Raw genomic sequence first — 16,543 nt, forward strand, 5'->3', positions numbered from 1 at the left:
AAATAATTAAATTACAAATCAATTAGTGATCATTATTACTTTGTTACTTTTACTTGTTTGACCGGAAAATAAAATTATAAAGTTCTATCAATTTTCATATAATTCGATTAAAAATAGTTAAATAAACATTGACCATTAATTATTAACTCTAAATATATGAAACCATGTATATATAGAATTTAATTTATTAAAATATCTATCACTTTATTAGAATAGCTAATAAGATGATTGAATATGAGTCAATTATACTTCTATGTTAAAAATTGGTTCAGGTTTACAGGAGTTCGATCTAAACTTCATTCGGGTTAAGTCGGTTTTAGCCGGATCGAGTTCAATTTCAACCATGATTCGGGTTGGATATCACTTGGGTCGGTCATTATTAGGTTCGGGTAATCTCGGTTAACGGTTATATGTCGATTACAATAATCGGTTACAGTTCGGGTTCAGTTTTTCCATTTTGGGTTGTCAACCAGTTCGAGTACAACTTCGGGTCGGGTAATGTCGGTTCGATAAATCTAAAAAAGGAACACATTTTTCGGGTCAGTTGATTTTCGGTTGCAGTTCGGGATTTCAGGTCGGGTCACTTTTTAAAAGCTCTAGTCGTGAGGCACTATTCTATAAGAGCGCTACTAGCTTTGGTGGCGATACAGGATATGGAGTTGCATCAATTGGATATGAAAACGACGTTTCTTAATGGAAGAAGAAATATTTATGATGCAACTAAAAGGTTTTGAGGCTGCCGACAAGGAAGGCCATGTGTGTAGATTGAAAAGATCATTGTATGGGTTGAAGCAATCGCCAAGGCAATGGTACAAGAGGTTTGATTTTTTCATGATTTCACATGATTTTGTTAGAAGTTCTTATGATAGTTGTGTTTATCTTAAAAAACTTGGAAATGGTTCTTTGTTATATTTGCTCTTGTATGTTAATGATATGTTGTAGCATGTGATAACTTGTTTGAGGTGTAGAACTTTAAAGAGTGGTTTTCAAGTGAATTTGATATGAAGGATCTTGGTGAAGTCAAGAAGATTCTTGGGATGGAAATCATGAGGGACCAGTCTAACGGTGTCTAATACCTTAGCCAAAGGAGGTATATTGAGAAAGTTGTGCAACGCTTCTCCATGGGTAATGCTAAAGGTGTGTATACCCTTGTTATCTCTCATTTTAAGTTGTTCAAGAAGTTGTGTCCACAAACAAAGGTGAACGAAGAGAAAAATGGTAAGAATTCCGTGCACTAGTGTCGGTTGTAGTGTGATGTATACTATGGTATGTTCTAGACCCGATATAGCTTATGCGGTGAGCTTGGTGAGTAGATATATGTTAATCTGAGGAAGAGACATCGGGAGGCACTTAAGTGGTTGTTTAGGTATTTGAAATGTACTTTTAATGTTTGTCTCTTGTATGGGAAGGATTCAAGCAAGCTAACCGGGCTTTGTGACTCAGATTATGGAGGTGATTTGCATGCTATAAAATCGACAAGTGTATTTGTGTTTATAGTGGGTTGTTCGACGGTGAGTTTGCAATCATCACTTCAAGATGGGGTTGCTCTTTCAACAACGAAAGAGGAGTGCATAACCGTTACCGAGTCATTTAATGAAGCAAAGTGGCTCAAGGGTGTAGTCGGTTAGATGTGCAACAAGGTGTCTTCGGTAAGTGCGCATTGTGATAGCCAAAGTTCAATACATTTGGCTAGAAATCAAAATACATTTCATAGAGGGTCCTAATACATTGATATCAAGTATAATTTTATGCGGGATGAAGCTAAGCACATAAGAATGGGTTTAGTGAAGATTGATACCAAAGATGACCCGGCGGGTATGATGACAAAACCATTTCCTACCACTAAGTTCAATTTGTGTGTGGATTTGGTTGGTCTTACTCCTTGCTTGATGTAATGCCCTTTGGGGCATGTGAGGTGTATATGTTGTTTTATGTTTGTTTACATGCTTGTAAGGTGAAGTGGATTGATGAATGATTTGACTTGGGTGAACTCAAGTTGAGGTGGAGATTGTTGAAGTTAATGGTGACTTGAGTGCGCCAATTGATTTGTGCATTCATGTGTGGAACCCTATGGATGATTTAATATGGGTGATTAAGTGTGTGACTTAACGTGTGTGATTGATGATGCTTTTTAAGTAAGGTATTTAGTTCTTGAAGTAATAAAGGAATTAAGGAGGCTCTTAAACATATGAGTTAAGATGATATGATGAATGAGATTTAATGATGAATTTAAAGAGTTCTGATTTTGATAAAGATGCCTTAAACGAGGCACTTAAAGAATATCCATTGCCTTGTTCGAGCACCAAGATCAGTAGCCAATAGAAGCTATCAGAAAGAAGTTCTCGAACGAGTACCAATAGGCTCGAACGAGCATTGTGCAGCCTGTAAGTCAGTAGGTTCAGGCAGCAGGCTACTCGAACTAGCGACTCCATGGCTCGAACAAGCAGCTGGATAAGTGAGCCTAGGATTGTGTTTTTTGTCGTTTAAAGTCCTTGAAGCAGTTTTAATGTGATGAATTCTTAGCATTAAGGTTGTTTACTCATTTAATGTAATTTTCCTTATATAAAAAGAGAGCTCATATGCTCATCCAAACACATCACACTAATCATAAACACATAGCTTTTGTTATTTTCTTACTTAATTGTAATTCTTCATTTGTAAGAGTGTTATACTCCATTGAAATAGAATAAAGAAGATACTACACACCACGGAGGACGTAGCCATAATTGGGAGTACCTCCTTTAATCATTATGTCAAGTTTTTGCATTTTATTTCTTTTCAAAAATTGTTAGTTCACTGAAACTGTTATTGTTCATCAAGGTAGTTCAAACCTTTTCGACCTTGGTGATATTAGAGGTTAAGATTTGTTATTAGACTCTAATCAAGCTCTTATTTCAACTTAATTAAGTATTGGTAGTTAGTTGTGAATAAACAAAATAAAAGAAAAGTGTAATAAGGGTGGTGCGGTAATTGTAACGTCAATATCGACTAAAACACAAATATCCCTTCTAATTGCTCAAAAATCAAACCATGACACCTTTACAATGCGAGAGTAATTAGTTCCTTTTTTTAAAATCTTTGCAACGCGGCCAATGTAATGTGATGTGATGCAACCTTGTTTTTGCACTATGCAACCAACCACCGGACTAGCTCTCCAACCAATAAATCTGTCTACTACTATAAAAAAAACTTAACCACAATGCAATGGTTATGTGTATGCCTAGACAATAAATAATAAAAATAAATACAATAGGAAAAGAAAATACCCAAAAATAAAAGTCAATAATCCTTTATGGAAACCAAAAAAGTTCTAAATATTAGCTCAAAGAGGTTAATACGTCCAAAATTAGTTATACTAGATAAGACTGTATCGCTCAATACATTCCAATTGCCAACACTTTGAGGCAGTTTAAGTTACATTTATAAAATGCAGTCACAAAAATGCAATAGCAACTTAGTTTTCTTAGCGCCCATTGAAAAATTTCAATTGTACCTCAAAAATATATAGCAGAAGTACTGCATACACTCAAAGAAATCTACCTTGAACTTGAGACGCACGGAAAAAAAAAATGTCAACACTCCTTAATCAAAGGGTTTAAAGCTCGATCATTGATCCATGAACCATTTCCTACAAATGCCCATTGTCATTCACCAACCATAATATTCAACTTTGAATACAATACGTACCGCAGCCAACCGGAGCATATATCCTAACATCCAGTAAGAAAAAGAGAATCATATATGCCAACAGTCAACATTTAAATGAATTGCTCACAAAGAAGCCTACTCATTAACTGTAATCAGATTGACTCCTTTCACCAAGCTTAAACCACATCATCAAAGGCCACTTCAAATTCAAGGTCGTGGAGCCAGAATATGTTTTGATACATCTATTATCGAATCTTTTTTACGTGAAGTCCCAGAGGTGTGTCATGTGGTATTAACCAATGATAGTATAAATTAACACATCCCTACAACAACCTCAAAAAACATTCTTTCCTCCAATCAATATAAGAAAATGATTTGAGCCAAATGCCTCCAATGTGACACTAAGGAAAATCAACTATGATTCTAGCAACACTAAACGAAACACATCTACTTGAAAAACCATCATTCCTACTAAATAACTCCAAGCAATAATGAAAAGAATTATCATCTAATGGATGTTGGCCTATAAAACTAGGGGAATAATAAGAATAATCTTATAATCTTATACCAAAAAATTGAGAACATCAATAAAAAAAACAACTCAAAAATCATTGCTTTTCTTCAACTTCAAATCATTGAAAGACTAAAAAGCAAACACAAAGAAACACTGAACATCTGAAATAAAAACACATTGTTTTCAACATATATAAATAAATATCCACTATACCAGCCAAAGGTTTGATCAAAAATCACAAAACTAATGGTTAACTAGTTGCACTGTCTCCAAAAGTTAGGAAGCCACCTCATAGCACCTTCACCGTTAATTTAAAAAGGCAACACCTTCAACAAAATGTGATGTCGAGGTTGACTGCCTAATATACTATAGAGCAATGATCAAAGAAAATAAAAGGGAGAAAAAGAGATTTATCTTGTCCTCAAGGTGAAGTGAGGAAAATGAGCATCAATGATGTGAATGTTTTCCCAAGTAGCATCAGTAAGAAGGAGTCCTTGTCCTCTGATGAGAACTTCATCCACCGTTTGTAATGATGGTATAGATTTTTGAATACCCAACAATGCTTTTGGTTCAACCATTAACTCCAGAGTGGTGGACAGTTGAGGGGGAATAGAAGTAGAAACAAAAGAGGAACCTCTAGCTGGCTTCAATTGTGAAATGTGAAAGACATGATGGATTTTGCAAGAAGGAGGTAAATCCAATTTATAAGCCACATCACCCATTTTAGCCAAAATTTCATAAGGTCCATTGAAGCGAGTAGACAAGTTGTTACAATAGTGACGAGCTTAGGATTGCTGGCGATAAGGTTGTAACTAAGATACACAACCTCTCCGACTGTGAAGGAAACATCCATGCGCTTAAGATCTGCTGTGAGTTTCATGCAATGCTGAGTTTTAAGCAATTTAAACTTTAACTCATCAAACGTAGCATCACGTTCCCTCAACCACTGTTCCATACATCCAAGGTGGTAGTCTTATGCCCAAAGCGGTGGAGGGTAGGAGGTAGACGTCCATTAGAGGGCTTAAAAAAGAGAGATGTTGATAGAGATGTGGGCGAAAGTGTTGTAACAGTATTCGACCAAATGAAGCCAGTGTGACCAATGCAAGGGTTGCCCATTAACAAAATAGCGAAGATAAGCTTCCATAGCTTGATTAACAATCTCAGTTTGGCTATTCATTTGATGATGTTATGCCAAACTACGCAAGAGTTAGGTGCCCTGTAAGCAAAAAATCTTCTTTCAAAACAAACTCATGAACACTTTATCACGGTCCAAAACAATGGACAGGGGGTAACTAAGAAGTTTCACAATTTTGTGGGTGAATAATGAGACAGCTAAGAAAGGGTGTTTAACGCCCAAGAAGTGAGCATATTTAGTTAATCGATCCACAACCACAAGAACCGTATCAAATCCCCCAGACGTGTACTTCCTTCCAAACCTGATGAGAAACAGGAAGGGGCTGCAACAAACCTGCAGGTTGTTAGTGAGAGGCTTTATTCTGCTGATAAATGGCACATTCCCGAACATCCTGTGTAACCTGCTTTATCATCCCTACCTAAAACAAATGCTCTACTAAGAAAGGGTAAGTTTTAAACTACCCGTTGTGGTCCCTTATAGCTAAGTTATAAAAGTCTAACAACAGCTTTTTAATAAAAGAAGATGAAGAAGGAAGCAGTACTTAATCTTTGTACAATAGAAGGCCTTGATTGATTGTATAACCTGGGTAATTGCACACACCTTGAGACACATTCTGAAGAGTGTGAAGAAAAGGGTCAGCTGCAATCTGACTTTGCACTTCCTCCCAAGAAATAGAACACTAAGATAAAAGAGCATAAAGCACCAAGTGAGAAAAGGATTGGTGATGAGAAATTGCGTCTGCTGTCTGATTTTTGGTGCCTAGGTTGTATTTAATCTCAAAATCGTAGCCCATAAGCTTCCTTATCCCCTGTTGATATTCATTTCCAACCTTCCTTTGCTATGTGATAAAGCGCAAACTATGTTAGTTAGACTAAATAATGAAATGGCGCCCTAATAAGCAATGACGCCCTAACAACATATAGCTTATGAGAACACAATATCTCCAAAATGGACGCCAAAGTGGTGAACATGATCTTCTAAAGAAGCACTATAAACCAATATATCATCAAAAAAAAAAAACAAATTTTCTCAAATAAGGGTGAGATACCTCGTTCATCAACGCTTGAAAAGTGGCTGGAGCATTCGTCAAACCGAAAGGCATGACCAAAAATTTGTAGTGGACTTCATGATTGCGAAAGGCGGTTTTTGGCACATCATCAACATGGACACGTATCTGATGATAACCGAATTTCAAATCCAATTTATAAAAAATAGCCACTCCATGTAACTCAGCTTAAAGCTCTACATAAGCTGATTGGGGTACTTATCAGGCACAATTTCTTTATTAAGAGCACAATAGTGGACACAAAAATGCTAGGAGCCATCTTTCCTCTGAACCAAAAGAACGGGGCTAGAGAACAGGCTTGTTGAAGGCTGTATAATGCCTTCGAGTAACATATTCTCCACCATTTTATCAATTTAAGCCTTCTAGATTTGTAGGTACCGATAAGGGCGAACACTCATATGATTTGTGCCCTCTTTCAGTGTAATTTTGTAAAAGTTATTGGTGCCTTGAGTGCACCATTATAGTCTATGCATTTATGGGTGCATAGAGATGGAATCTCACTAGTGGATTAATTTGTGTGTTGATTGGATAATTAAGATTGTAACTTAATATGGGTGATTGATGGTGATGTTTAAGTGTGGAGTTATTGGCTATTGATGAACACACTTAATTAATATAGCATGATGAATGATGAGAGTTAATGAAGAATTGCTTTATTTTTTGGTTCTATACTAGGTGCTTTGAACGAGGCAATAAAAGTATCCAAGGTGCCTTGAACGATCATGAAGATCAGTATCTAAATAGAGGGTTCTGAAGTGAAGTGCTCTAAAGAGTATATAGGGTGCTTAAACAAGCACTGTGCAGCCAAGAGATCAGATGCTACAGCAGCAAAGATGCTCGAACGAGCAACACGTTCAGTGAAGGCATAAGATTTGTTTCTTGACTGGTCATGTTCCAAAGAAGTTTAGTATATCTTTTAAGCTTTGTATTAAGTACTACTCATTGAATGTAATTAGTCCTATAAATAGGAAGCTTATATGCTAATCAAAAACATAAAAACACAAACCCCAAGCCTAAACACATAGCCTTTGCATTCTCTTACATCATTTGTAATACTTCATTGTAAGAGTTATAATTCTCCATTGTTATAGTATAAACAAGAAACTACACACCTTGCAGGACGTAGCCATCATTGGTTGAACCTCCTTACATCCTTGTGTTCTTTTGCATTTGTTTCATTTCCTTTAATTATTGTCAAAGTCAAGTTTTGAAATTACTTTAAACCTTGGATCTTAGTGATATTAGAGCCTACGGTGTTGTAAGAAATCTTTTGTTGGTGAAACATGTCCACAATGAAGCTTGACATTGAGAAGTTTGATAGGAGTGTGAATTTTGGCTTATGGCAAGTCAAGATGAAAGCCATTTTGATTCAATGGTGTGCAAAAGGCCATTGATTGTGTACATAAAATGCCAAAAGGAATGATCGTGACAAGATGGGAAGAGATTGACACAAAGCAAATTTCGGCAATTAAACTATTCCTTTTCAATGAAGTTCTAAGAGTGGTTGTTAAAGAAACTACAACCAAGGATATATAGGAGAAATCGAAATCACAGTACATGGCCAAGAGTGTTACCAATAGACTACTTTTGAAGAGTAGATTCTACGATCTACACTTGAAGGAAGGTAAACCTTTAAAACCACACTAATATGACTTTTATTCCTTTGTTATGGAATTGTAAAACATTGAAGTCAAGCTTGATGATGAAGACTTGGCTATTTACCTTTTATGTTCAGTGATGGATTGTTTGTGAGAGGGAGGACTTTTGAGAAAGGTTCCACTAGTGGGAGTGGAAAATAGGGTAAAGGGAGGTCAAAGTCACGGGGCCTACCAAAAACAAGACTTGCAACTATTGCAAGCTTTAAGGCCACATCAAGAAGGATTGTTGGAAATGGAAAAAATAAAAATGCGAGTGATGATAGGGCTAGGGACGGAACTAATAATGTTGATGCTAGTTACGTGAATGATAATGATGATGGTGGTGTTTTAGTAACCACACATAAGTACAAAGATAGTGATGAGTGGATTCTTGACTCGGGTGCACATTCCATATGACACCCAACAAAAATTTATTCCAAACAAATGAGAGTGTTGATGGGGGAAATTTGACCGTGGAAAACAATACAACATGTAAGGTGGTTGGGTTTTGGAGTATGAAAATGAGAATATTTGATGGGATGGTGAGAACCTTGACAGATGTGACGCATGTTCCGGGTTTAAAAAATAATCTCATATCTTTCGATACTCTTGAAGGTTGTAGGATCGGGTGTGAAGGTGGAGTTATGAAGATTGCTAAAGGTTCACTTGTGGTGATGTAGGGGAAGATGTATGGGAGTTTGTATGCTCTTGAAGGTTCAACTCTCTCGGGCTCGGAGAATGTTTCCAGAAACACAATGTCCCATCATGAAACAAAGCTTTGGCACTTGAGACTGGGTCACATGAGAGTAAGAGGTATGTATGAACTTTGTAAACAAGGTTTATTTGATGGAAAAACGTTTGGGAACCTTAGGTTTTGCAAACAATGTGTTTATGGAAAACACAAGAGGGTTACTTTAAATCCATCATACACAACACTAAGGGGATACTTGATTAAAAATATTCCGATTTATAGGGGCCTTCAAGAAAGCCCTCTCTTAGTGGTTGTAATTACTAGTTGACTTTCATAGATAACTTCACAAAGAAAGTGATAACCGGTTTCTAGCGCGTCATAATACTAAAAACCTAGTTATGCAAACGATATTTATAAAACACCATAATAAAACTATAACGAGTATAGAGGTAAGTTGGGGATCGAACCACGAGGACAAAGCTAGAGAGACTAAGGACTTGACGTAGATAGGTTAAGGGTGAGAGGGTGTATGACCTAAACTATGAAAGCAATAGACAAGCAAATATAAAACTAAGGATAAACGATAAAAGACAAACGGGGGTGGTAAGGATTCACCCTAGGTTAGTTTTAAGGTCTCATGGAAAGCTAGGTCAAGGGAGATCAAACGGTAATCGATTGAGACACTCAAGATAGCGAGGGGAAGTTTGTGACCCTTTAAGCCACACGAACGACCCATAGTCGCCCTATGTCTCTTAGAGAGTAGTAGGACAAGATTCGAATTGAATATCAATCAATCAATCAACAACAACCTCAACCCTAACCTAACACATGAAGAACTACCACCAAACCTAGGGTTTCACCAAACCACAACCCCTAAGGGAACTACTCACACATGCTAAAGACTTCTAAAACAAAGCGAATAAATGAGAACATGACTGAAAGCATTAAGAGCAAGAAGTAAACAAAGAAGAAAGTAATAAATGAAACTAAGAACTACTCTACAAAGCAATAAATGAAGTAAAGCATTATTGAAGAACAAGTAAACATTAAATGAAGCAAATACTCAAAGCAATTGTAAAGAAAGTAAGTAAAAGCATTAAATGAAAGTATTGAAAGAAAAGAAAGCAATAAAGGAAGAAATAAACTTATATAAACTAAAGCTTGAATAAAAAGGAATGTAAAGATACAAAGCTTGGATGTAAAAGGAAAGTAATAAATTCTACACTACGACATAAATGAAAGATGAAAGCAATAAATTGATGTTCTAAGTTGAGAGGGAGTCTCTCAAAGTAGGCATGAGTATTACATTCAGAATAGAAGGGTATATATAGCCTAAGAAATAAGGAAACAAAAGCCCTAAAAACGGCTTGCGAAGAATGAAACACGCGCATTTTTTAAAGACCATTTGCCGAATTTAATGGGCTTGCGAAGAAGGGTATATATAGCTTGATTCCATGAGTTTCGAAGATCATTCGCCTGAACCATAACTGATTCGACCAAATAGACTATTGTTCCTCCTTTCCAGGGAATTTCCTTGCTTGGTTTGTACTTCAACACTTCCATTCGGTCGAATGGAAGGTTGGTGCACCCGAGCCATGAGTGATTCGACCGAATGAGTGGGCATTCAGCCATTCCAGAGCTAGTTCCTTGCCTCGTCGATTCTTTAATGTACTCGATGGCTTTCGAACTCAGTGTGGCTTGTGTGAATGTCTTAAAATGCATGCTTAAGCCTCGATACATGCGTCTCATCTTCGATTACGGTGCCTAAGCCTCGAACTCGTGCTACTTTACCTCGAAATCTAGTCTTAGAGTCTGTTAAATTTTTCTAGTCTTAGAGTCTTTGGTTGTCCAGCTTAGATTCATTTAAATGATGGAAAGTTAGAACCTAGGGCTAGAAAATGCATGTTTGTGGGATATGGAGTGGGTGTAAAGGGGCATAGGGTGTGGTGTAATGAGTCAAAAAGAATAATCACTTTTAGAGATGTTGTATTTTATGAAAATAGCATGTTAGTCTATAATGTAGAAAAGCCCATTAAAAATGATGTAAATAATATCGTAAATCCCATTGATGCACAAGAAGAGGTATAACCTCCCAATATTTATGAAGATGAAAATAATGATGATGTTCAACAAAAAAAACTCCTTATTTGTACACAACAAGCCAAAAGAGGAAAATTGTGGCTCCAAGGAGGCAAATTGAAGAGTATGTTTATGTTGCAAATGCTCTCAACATTGCTACCAAAGTCGAAGGGTTGCATGAACTAAGTACATACAAGGAGGCTATGGGCTCAAATGACAAAAGTAAATGGTTGATAGCCATGAAGCAAGAGAAGGAATCACTTGCAAAGATTGAAACTTGGGATATCATTGAAGCACCAAAGAAAAGGAAGATGGTTAGGTGCAAGTGGATATTCAAGAAAAAGGAGGGTCCTTCTAGTGATGTTCCTCCCATCTACAAAGCAAGAGTAGTAGCAAAGGGATACTCACAAATTCAGGGTGTCGATTTTCATGAGGTATTATCACCAGTCGTGAAGCACTCTTCTATAAGGGCACTTCTAGTTTTAGTGGCGTTGGAGGATTTAGAGTTGCATCAATTGGATGTGAAAACGACGTTTCTTTATGGTGAGCTTGAAAATGAAATTTTTATGAAGCAATCGGAAGGTTTTGAGGTAACTAGTAAGGAAGGTCATGTGTGCAGATTGAAAAGATCATTGTATAGGTTGAAGAAATCGCCAGGGCAATGGTACAAGAGGTTCGATTCTTTCATGACTTCACATGATTTTGTTAGAAGTATGATAGTTGTGTTTATCTTAAGAAACTTGAAAATGGTTCATTGTTATATTTGCTCTTCTATGATGATACGTTAATAGCATGTGATACTTGGTTTGAGGTGGAGAACTTGAAAGAGTTGCCTTCAAGTAAATTTGATATGAAGAATCTTGGTGAAGCCAAGAAGATTATTAGGATGGAGATCATGAGAGACCGCTCTAAGGGTGTCTTATACCTTAGCCAAAGGAAGTATATTGAGAAATTTGTGCAACGCTTCTCCATGGGTGATGCTAAAGGTGTGTCTAATCCTCTTGCCTCTCATTTCAAATTTTCCAAGAAGTTGTGTCCACAAACAAAGGCGAAAAATGAGCAATTGGTAAGAATTCTGTACACTAGTGTCGATGGTAGTATGATGTACGCCATGGTATGTTCTAGGCCCGATATAGCTCATGCGGTGAGTTTGGTAAGTAGATATATGTCTAATACGGGGAAGGGACATTGGGAGGCACTTAAGTGGTTATTGAGGTATTTAAAATGTACTTCTAATGTTTGTCTCTTGTATTAGAAGGATTCAAGCAAGCTAACCGGGTTTTGTGACTTAGACTATGAAGGTGATTTGGATGCTAGAAAATCAACAAGTGGATTTGTGTTTACATTGGAAGGTTTAGCGGTAAGTTGGCAATCATCACTTCAAGATGTGGTTGCCTTTTCTACAAACAAAGTAGAGTACATAGCCGTTGCCGAGTCATTTAAAGAAGCAAACTGGCTTAAAGGTCTAGTTAGTGAGATGTGCAACAAGGTGTGTTCGTTAAGTGTGCATTCTGATAGTCAAAGTGCAATTCACTTGGCTAGGAATCAAAATACATTTCATAGAAGGTCCAAACACATTAATATCAAATATAATTTCATCGGAAATGAAGTTGAGTACAAAAGAGTAGGTTTAAAGAAGATTGATACTAAATATAATCCAGCCGACATGATGACAAAGTTATTGCCTACAACCAAATTCAATTTGTGTGTGGACTTGGTTGGTCTAGCTCCTTGCTTCATGTGATGCCCTTTGGGGCATCTGAGGTGTATATGTTATACTATGCTTGTTTATGTTCTTGTAAGTTGAAGTGGATTGATGAATGCTTTGACTTGGGTGAACTCAAGTCAAGGTGAAGATTGTTGAAGTTATTGGTGTAATGCACTATTCAAGTCTGTGCATTCCTGTGTGCATAAAGATGGAATCTCACTAATGGATTAATTTGTGAGTTAATTGGTGAATTAAGATTATAACTTAATTTGGGTGATTGATGATAATGTTTAACTGTGGAGTTATTAACTATTGATGAAGGCACTTAAACATGGGTATTAAGATAGCATGATGAATGATGAAAGTTAATGAAGAATTGCATCAGTTTTTGGTTTTGTACTAGTGCCTTGAACGAGCCAATAAAAGTAACCAAGGTGCATTGAACAAGCATGAAGATAAGTAGTTAACCAGAGGATCCTGAAGTGAAGTGCTCGAACGAGCATTTGGGGTGCTCAAACAAGCACTGTGCAGCTAAGAGATCATATGCTACAGTAGCAAAGCTACTCGAACAAGCAGCCAGTTCAGTGAAGGCATATGATTCGTTTCTTGATTGGTCATGTTCCAAAGATGTTTAATATATCATTTAAGCTTTTTATTAAGTGTGGCTACTCATTGAATTTAATTAGTCCTATAAATAGAAAGCTCATACGCTAATCAAAAACAAATAAACACAAACCCAAAGCCTAAACACATAGCCCTTGCATTCTCTACATCATTTGTAATATTTCCGAAGCTAATTTATTTTATCAAACCAAACATGCAATTCTAATAATCCCACATCCAATCCTTTATAATCTCATCAAATAGTAGCAGACAAAATAAATGTTGACAATGATTTCTGAAATTAAAAAATCCAGAAAAACAAACACAAAGCCTTTAATTAATATGTGCCTCAAAGCTTAACTTTATAAATATCTTGAGATGTTTCCAAAACTTAAGATTATAGATTAAAAACAAGAAGGTAGTCCTATTACAAAACCGAGAAGATGTTAAGGCATCAGTTAAATGTTGCACGACAATATATATGAATAAAATATAAAAATTGAAATTAAAACAAAATCAATAGTTTCATATGATTTTACTATATCAATATCCAATGTGAAAATAAACAGTGATCGAAATCATTCACTATCCTACAAACTTACCCAAAACCTAAATGCATCTTGAGTCACTAAGAGGCATATACAAAGAGCAGTGATCTGCGCCAGAAGCCTAGAACAATTCAAAAGCAAATCAAAGAAAAAGAATCAATATGCAATGCCTTTGGGTATTCGTGAAGATACAACTTAAAACGATTTATTTTACAAAGTTCGGACTTTGGGATTAGCATAGGTCGGATTTGGGTCAGTTCCAGCTAGGTCCAAATTTAGACCCTAATTTTTTTGTTAGATTCAGACACGGACCCGGATTCATAGGGTCTGAAAAATTTAGACCCAGACTCAGATCCATAGGGTCTGGCGGATCTAAGGTCTAGATCTGGGTCTAAAAAATTTTTTCTCTATCAGAAAAGTTTTTTAAAATGTATTCTACAATTTTTGATCATTCGTATAAAATTATTTAGATGTATTCGAGTAACACGAATCTTCTAATACTTTATACTAAATGAATGAATAAATAATGAAAAATTACCTAGAATAATCCAACTTATTTATGATCTTCCTTCAATATTCCCACCTATTGATTAACCATGAATAATCCAACATTGAATAATATTTTCCTAGAGAAACCCAGTAAATAGATGACTTGCTATAGCAAGTTTTTTTCTTTTTTAGAAAAGATAAATTAAAATCAAATGTTCAAAAATATGTTTTAAAATATTTTTTATAAAATTTTATGATTTTTTTTTATTATTTAGAATTTGTTTTGTAAATTTTTAAAATTTTTCTCTAATTTTAAATTAATTTTTAGTTTACAATTTAGGTGAATTACCTACTATAACAGGTCATTGGGTTACCCAAGTTTTACTTTAGGCAAATACCCTCTAAAGTTGAGATTATTCATTGTTAATCAACAGGTGGGATTATTGTAGGAATATTATGAAAAGGTTGGATTATTCTAACATTGAAGTTCTTATAACGAAATATTTATCAAGTAGATACAACGACCACATTTCAAATTATATGAACCAACAAAGTTCAAAATCACATAATGTTCAGAAATATAACAAAATTTCAAATTAAACAATTAAATACACATGATAGCTTATATACAATTTTTTTTAAAAAAAGATGTAAATGGGTCCATGGGTAGGATATGGGTCACAAACGTGTCAAACGGTTTTTGTTTTCTTATCATTAGGTTTGGTATCAATTGAATCATTTTTATTTGATAAGGTTTGAGTTGAGCCAAAGTGTCAAACATTTTTTTTCCCAATGAGTATAAGTAGTCTGGAAAAAATAAAAGCACATATATTTTTATACTTAGAATTAATTCCATTTAATTCCGCTTATGAGTGCTTATCGCTTTAGTTTTAAAAAGCGCGAGGTACACTGAGGCGTAAAAGGTCCTTAGAGCCCAACGTAGGGCGAAGATGTGGACTTTAGTTTTAATTCCGCTTATGAGTGCTTATCGCTTTACTTGTCCCATTTGGATTGTGGTGAACATTTAGAGTATATAGACCTAGAATATATATATATACAAAATACTGTGTATAGTAGTAGGACTAATATATACTATATTATAAGTCCAAATGAATGCCTGAAAGAAAAAACGCAAAACATAAAACAGAAGAAAACGACAACTCGTCGTTTGACAGACGACGAGTCGTCGATTAGGTTCTGCGATCTCAATATGAGCAGAACATAAAGCTATGTCGGCTTTATAGGCAACATCGAGTCTCTGTTTTGGGCAACGACTGGTCGCCAATGAGCGGCAACTCGTCGCTCCTGTTCTATAGGGCACGTAATTGGAAAAGAGGGGTTCGCGTGGGGTTGAATATGACTTTTGACAAAGAGTGTGTTGCTACTCAAACAAGCAAGATGACGCTTATAGATGTAGCGGCCCTCAAAACTGAAATTCGAAATGATGAAATGGAAATAATTGCAGCCTTTTTGTAGAAAATGGGATTATCCCATGTTGACTTGGCATATTTCAATATTGAGGATAAGCAAAGTCAGATTGGAGATCCTAAGCCAATTACCCCCATTGCTCAAAATCCTGAGCCAACACTTAACCCCCTTACCCCGTTGCTCAAAATTCTGAGCCAACAACTGGCCAGTGAATGTATAACAGGCATGGAATGAACAGGGTTAATGGGCTCGGGTGTTGGATTTTGAGCAACGGGGATTATAAATTCGAGTGTTGAATTTTGAGCAATAGGGGTAATGGGCTCGGCTGTTGGCTCGACCGGAACCTCAGGATCTCCATGTTGACTTTGCTGATCCTCGACATTAAAATTTGCCAAGTCAACATGGGGTAATCCTATTCTCTGCAAAAAGGCTCCAGCTTTTTCCAATGCATCATTTTGAATTTCACTTTTGAGGGTCGCTACATATGCATGTGTCATCGTGCTTGATTGAGTAGCAAAACACTCTTTGCAAAAGGCCTTTTTTAACCGCACGTGAACCCCTTCTTTTCCAACTACTTGCCCTTTATGGTCTTTCCCTAAGACCATATGCAATGCATCAACATTGCCTCTAGGGGTGAACTCCTCATTGCTTCTTTTTCCTTCCAGCCTATCTATTCAAAGAAACATTTAATGAGTCTCCACTTTCGAATCCCGTTTTGACCTTCTTGGTCTTATGGGCATGTTTCTTAGAGATCCATCCAGTCACCAACTTGGATTTGAAATATCTAAATCTTTCAGCAACAGTTGAAAGAAAAACATTCTTTTCTCCTCATTGGGTTCAATGTAAGGAAGATTCTAAAAAAAGAAAAATTATATTTATTAGTCATACATGTCAATTAAATTAATTTTAAAAGTATATTAAATGAATAAAAATAGTGAAGTGGCTTACCACAGTATTATCCCGTAGAAAGTTCTTCAAACCCATGGAACCTCGTTTC

The 16,543-nt window shown here is 36.1% G+C and overlaps 1 protein-coding gene across 1 annotated transcript; it reads left to right on the forward strand.

Moving 5' to 3' along the window:
* Positions 1-1,215: 1,215 nt before the first annotated feature.
* On the forward strand, positions 1,216-2,861 carry LOC130828651 (secreted RxLR effector protein 161-like). The gene is made up of 4 exons (XM_057694612.1): positions 1,216-1,305; positions 1,410-1,623; positions 1,997-2,088; positions 2,793-2,861. Exons 1-4 carry the CDS (start codon positions 1,216-1,218, stop codon positions 2,859-2,861), a joined length of 465 nt encoding a protein of 154 aa, XP_057550595.1.
* The last annotated feature ends 13,682 nt before the right edge of the window (positions 2,862-16,543 follow it).

The sequence above is a fragment of the Amaranthus tricolor genome, chromosome 12, assembly GCF_026212465.1.
Source record: "Amaranthus tricolor cultivar Red isolate AtriRed21 chromosome 12, ASM2621246v1, whole genome shotgun sequence".
NCBI classification, from domain to species: domain Eukaryota; kingdom Viridiplantae; phylum Streptophyta; class Magnoliopsida; order Caryophyllales; family Amaranthaceae; genus Amaranthus; species Amaranthus tricolor.